At 43.8% G+C, this 3,605-nt stretch overlaps 1 protein-coding gene across 1 annotated transcript in view; it reads right to left on the bottom strand.

Annotated features, from left to right (window-relative positions):
• LOC104489940 (EH domain-binding protein 1-like) overlaps positions 1-3,605 on the bottom strand; it is a 125,705-nt gene that overhangs the window by 86,842 nt on the left and 35,258 nt on the right. Inside the window, exon 3 of the mRNA XM_010132164.1 lies at positions 3,072-3,167. Within this exon, the coding sequence (XP_010130466.1) occupies positions 3,072-3,167 (96 nt within the window). The remainder of the gene's footprint in view (positions 1-3,071; positions 3,168-3,605) is intronic.

Below are 3,605 nucleotides of genomic sequence, written 5' to 3'. Positions count from 1 at the left end.
CCTCCCCTGCACTTCTATTTCAAACAGCATGACCGTGCTAATTTGTTATCTGTGATTGCTACAAAGCTCTGTCAGACCAACCTGCTCCCACCAGTGGGCTCTGCCAGCGTGGACGTGGAGCCAGCAGCTTCTCTTAGCTTCTCTGGTTGTCATGAAAGAGGACAACTGTGGTGGTTAAACAACACGGCCATGCTAAGTGTACTTACTGCAGAGTGCCAAGCACTCAGCACTCTCCTTTGCATGGAAGCGGCTCCTAAAGGGGCTTTCACAGAACTGCAAGATGAGCTGCCTCTTTTTCTGAGCTTCTCTGCTTTCAGTGTTTTCACCTCCCTCCTTCCAGAGTAAGGAACAATAGAAATACCAGACTTGTAAGTCAGCTCCCAAAAGGTCTGCTGCCGCATGCTGTTACATACTTCCCTTCCCGCGCCTCTAGCGCTGACCAGACAATGCATCAGCTGTGCAAAAACCAGGCACTTCTTTTTGACCGTCTTTGCCCAGAACACACCAGCTACAGAAATGTCAGCTCTCCGGGTGTTAGGACATTTCCCACACTACAGCTGAAGTGCCGCTGTAGCACTGAGCCAACAGAGCCATCAGAGGGCTGGGCACAGCCTGAACCGCGCTAACAACATGTTCTGCCTTCAATCGTGTCTCACTCCCAGCTCATTCATCCAGGCGGGCTGCTGCTCTCGCGCTGATACAGTGCTCCTGGCGCGTTACTCTTGCTCAAGCAGCACTGCTCTGTACCACGCCTGCATATCCTCACCGAGAAAAAAGCGGGTTTGGCCACAGGCATTCTTGCTGGAGAAGCCAGAGGATCAATCAGAGCATCAAATATGGTGCTTTTTTGCACGATCTCAGTATTTTGATTCTAAAAGCCAGTGCCTGCTCCCACAGAGATCAGTGTGTACCATTCCAAAAGGCACAGTCTCCGGGGTTATTCATGCTCCTGCCTCTCTTCTCACACTAACGCTTGGACAAACAGGGTCATTTCTGGGGAAAGAAGTCCAGTGAACAGATCTGCCTGCAGAGTCACAGTGCTGGGTAGAAATAAGCTCGCAGCAATATCTAACACCAGCTCCAGAGGCCCTTCTCTCCCCTCACTATGCACTCCTGGGCCTCACTACAAGATGGTTGTGCTGTGCTACGTAAGACAGTCCTGAAGTGGTGCAGGTAGGAATAAAAAGGTAGTGCAGGATGGCAGGAGGAGGCTGGGAGACACTTTTACTTCAAAGTCATAGCATCACAGTGCTGCACCCAGAAGAAACGTTATTTCTTATCCTTCACATAACATGTTATCACATATACAATTAAGTTGTGTACATTTCTGCTTCACTTTAGGTGTTAAAAATATTAAATAAGATTTTCTGCATCACCTAACCATACTCAGCGCATACAGCTATGCAGTGTAGTCACCTAATGGTGCTAAACTTCTTAACCCAAGTAGGCTTTGCTAGTGAACTTTTGAACCTCAATTGAAGACTTCTTGTCTGCTAAGAAGAGAGACAAATTTATGATAGTTAGTATCACTGGCAACCTGGGATGTTTCTGTTCATTGGCGATCCCAAGCAACATGGAGCATTTGAGTTTGTCTGAACAGTTAGGTTTAGCATGCTTTCTTGCACAGTCTAGAACAAGATAAGTAAATGCTAAAATAAAGGATACTTTTCTTTTTACTTTTTTTTTTCCAAAACAAAACAAACCAATAGAATCTATTTTACCTTCTTTTTGCTTTTTACCTTTTTTAACTAACTTGTGTTGATCATTTTATTGATGTGTCCAGGATGCTAAGAAACTAGCTAGCATTTCATACAGCACAATGCTGTAACCCTACATATTATCTGGGAATATAACCATAGTGATAGATTAATTCTTACTCAGAGCAGTGTGAAACACAGATTTGATGGGTAACTGCTTGCTAGCAAAATTATCAACTAGTTTTTCACAGCTCGTGCATTATTTGGGGTAACTGCTGGATCTCTGGATCTCTAACTACTACAGCAGCCTGAATAAAAAAAAAAAAAAAGAGGGGGGGGGGGTGGGTGGGGAAGAGAGAAACTCCTTTTTTAGGCTTAATGAACCAAGTAATAAATTCAACATTGTGAGGCTAACCAGCAGCCACTTCTGAGCAGTTACACAGGGAAGTCCCTGAGACAAAGAAATACAAATATTGCTAGTTACAAAAAGTACGTTACTGATGCCCTAAGCTGAAAAGGGAGCAATTATAAATAAGAACAACCAGAGTCTACCCGGAGACAGTAAAGAACAAGGAAGAACCAACGGAATGAAAATCCCAGAAATCTTCAGCCTCCCAGGCAGCCTCCCACACCATCACACATGCAAAGCTGCAGTGTTTATCTTTATGTAGAAAGGGCTTTGCTCGGTGATATTTGGCAAATAAGTTCTAGCACAACCATCAATTCATCCTCCTGTTCAGCAGCCACGCAAATAAGCTGCTTTTTTAATAGGACAAATGCAGTTCCTAAAAAAAGCAAAATCCCCCGTAAAATCTTGTAATTCTCTGTACTACTCAAATACTCCACATCCACTCCTACAACTGCAGTCGCGTAAATACTGTGATGTTTGTGCAGCATACTAAACACTGCGAAATGAAGAGCTGGAGTCTGCTTCCTAGTCAAGAGCGTTAAGAAACAGGGTCACTGCGCTGCAGCTGAACGGGGAAGGCTAGACATGGCTCTGTTTTGACAACCTCTGGCTTACAGTACTTGAAGAAAACCAACCAGACTATAACCCGTGCCAAGCCCTTACACACGTACTACGTGCGCAGTTACACACGGACTAAAGTCTGTGCCAACGACTCGCCATAATCAGCTCAGTGGGATAATTCAGTGCGTTAACTATACTACAAAAAGTAAGCTTTGGCAAGGAACAGACCCCCCTGCTCTCCCGGATTTACACCAAGGACATAAGGTTGTGCAGTTAATGACTTAAATCCAGCAAGATTAGGTCTTGTGATTATAATCTGATGTTTCCAAACGATTTTTCATGTTCTGTTCATGAAACAGGAAAGATTGTACTTGGAAAAAAAAAAACAAAACCACAAACCATACCTTAAAGAGCGTCACAGTAATTTCAACATTTTCAGGAACTGGCCACACCACCACCCCACGGTACGGGTTCTTGATTCCAGGCTGCCAGCTATGAGCCTAAAGGAAGAAAAGAAACAGCTGTCTTAAAGCCACAGTAAAAGTGTCGACTCTCACTCCCACGGGACACAGCACGTGTAGGTACAAGTAACATGTCACTGACTCCATAAAAAGCTGTGTCCTCAAACCTGTGACTACTCAACACTACAAAGGGCACCGTTAAGAATGACAGAAAGGAAACTCAGACCACTAGTAGGCTTTTTTTTTTTTTTGCCCCCCACTGAACTAAAGCTGTTCCTCACAAGGTTCTAAATCCTGGGTTTAAATACATAGCAAAGATCAGAGCGCACAGAGCCTTACCTAAAATTAAGTCCATAATGAAAAAAAACAAGAGTTGAACTGAAGATTTGTCTATCTTTGAGTATCAAAGTTTGACGTATGGTCTGTATTTACTTTTTAACAGCTTGTCTTGAAAAACACAGTGTGTGAGCATTCATG

Source organism: Buceros rhinoceros, unplaced genomic scaffold (assembly GCF_000710305.1).
Source record: "Buceros rhinoceros silvestris isolate BGI_N320 unplaced genomic scaffold, ASM71030v1 scaffold6380, whole genome shotgun sequence".
Lineage (NCBI taxonomy): Eukaryota > Metazoa > Chordata > Aves > Bucerotiformes > Bucerotidae > Buceros > Buceros rhinoceros.
Note: the sequence above shows the minus strand (reverse complement) of the source record. Positions and strands in the feature narration are given on the sequence as shown.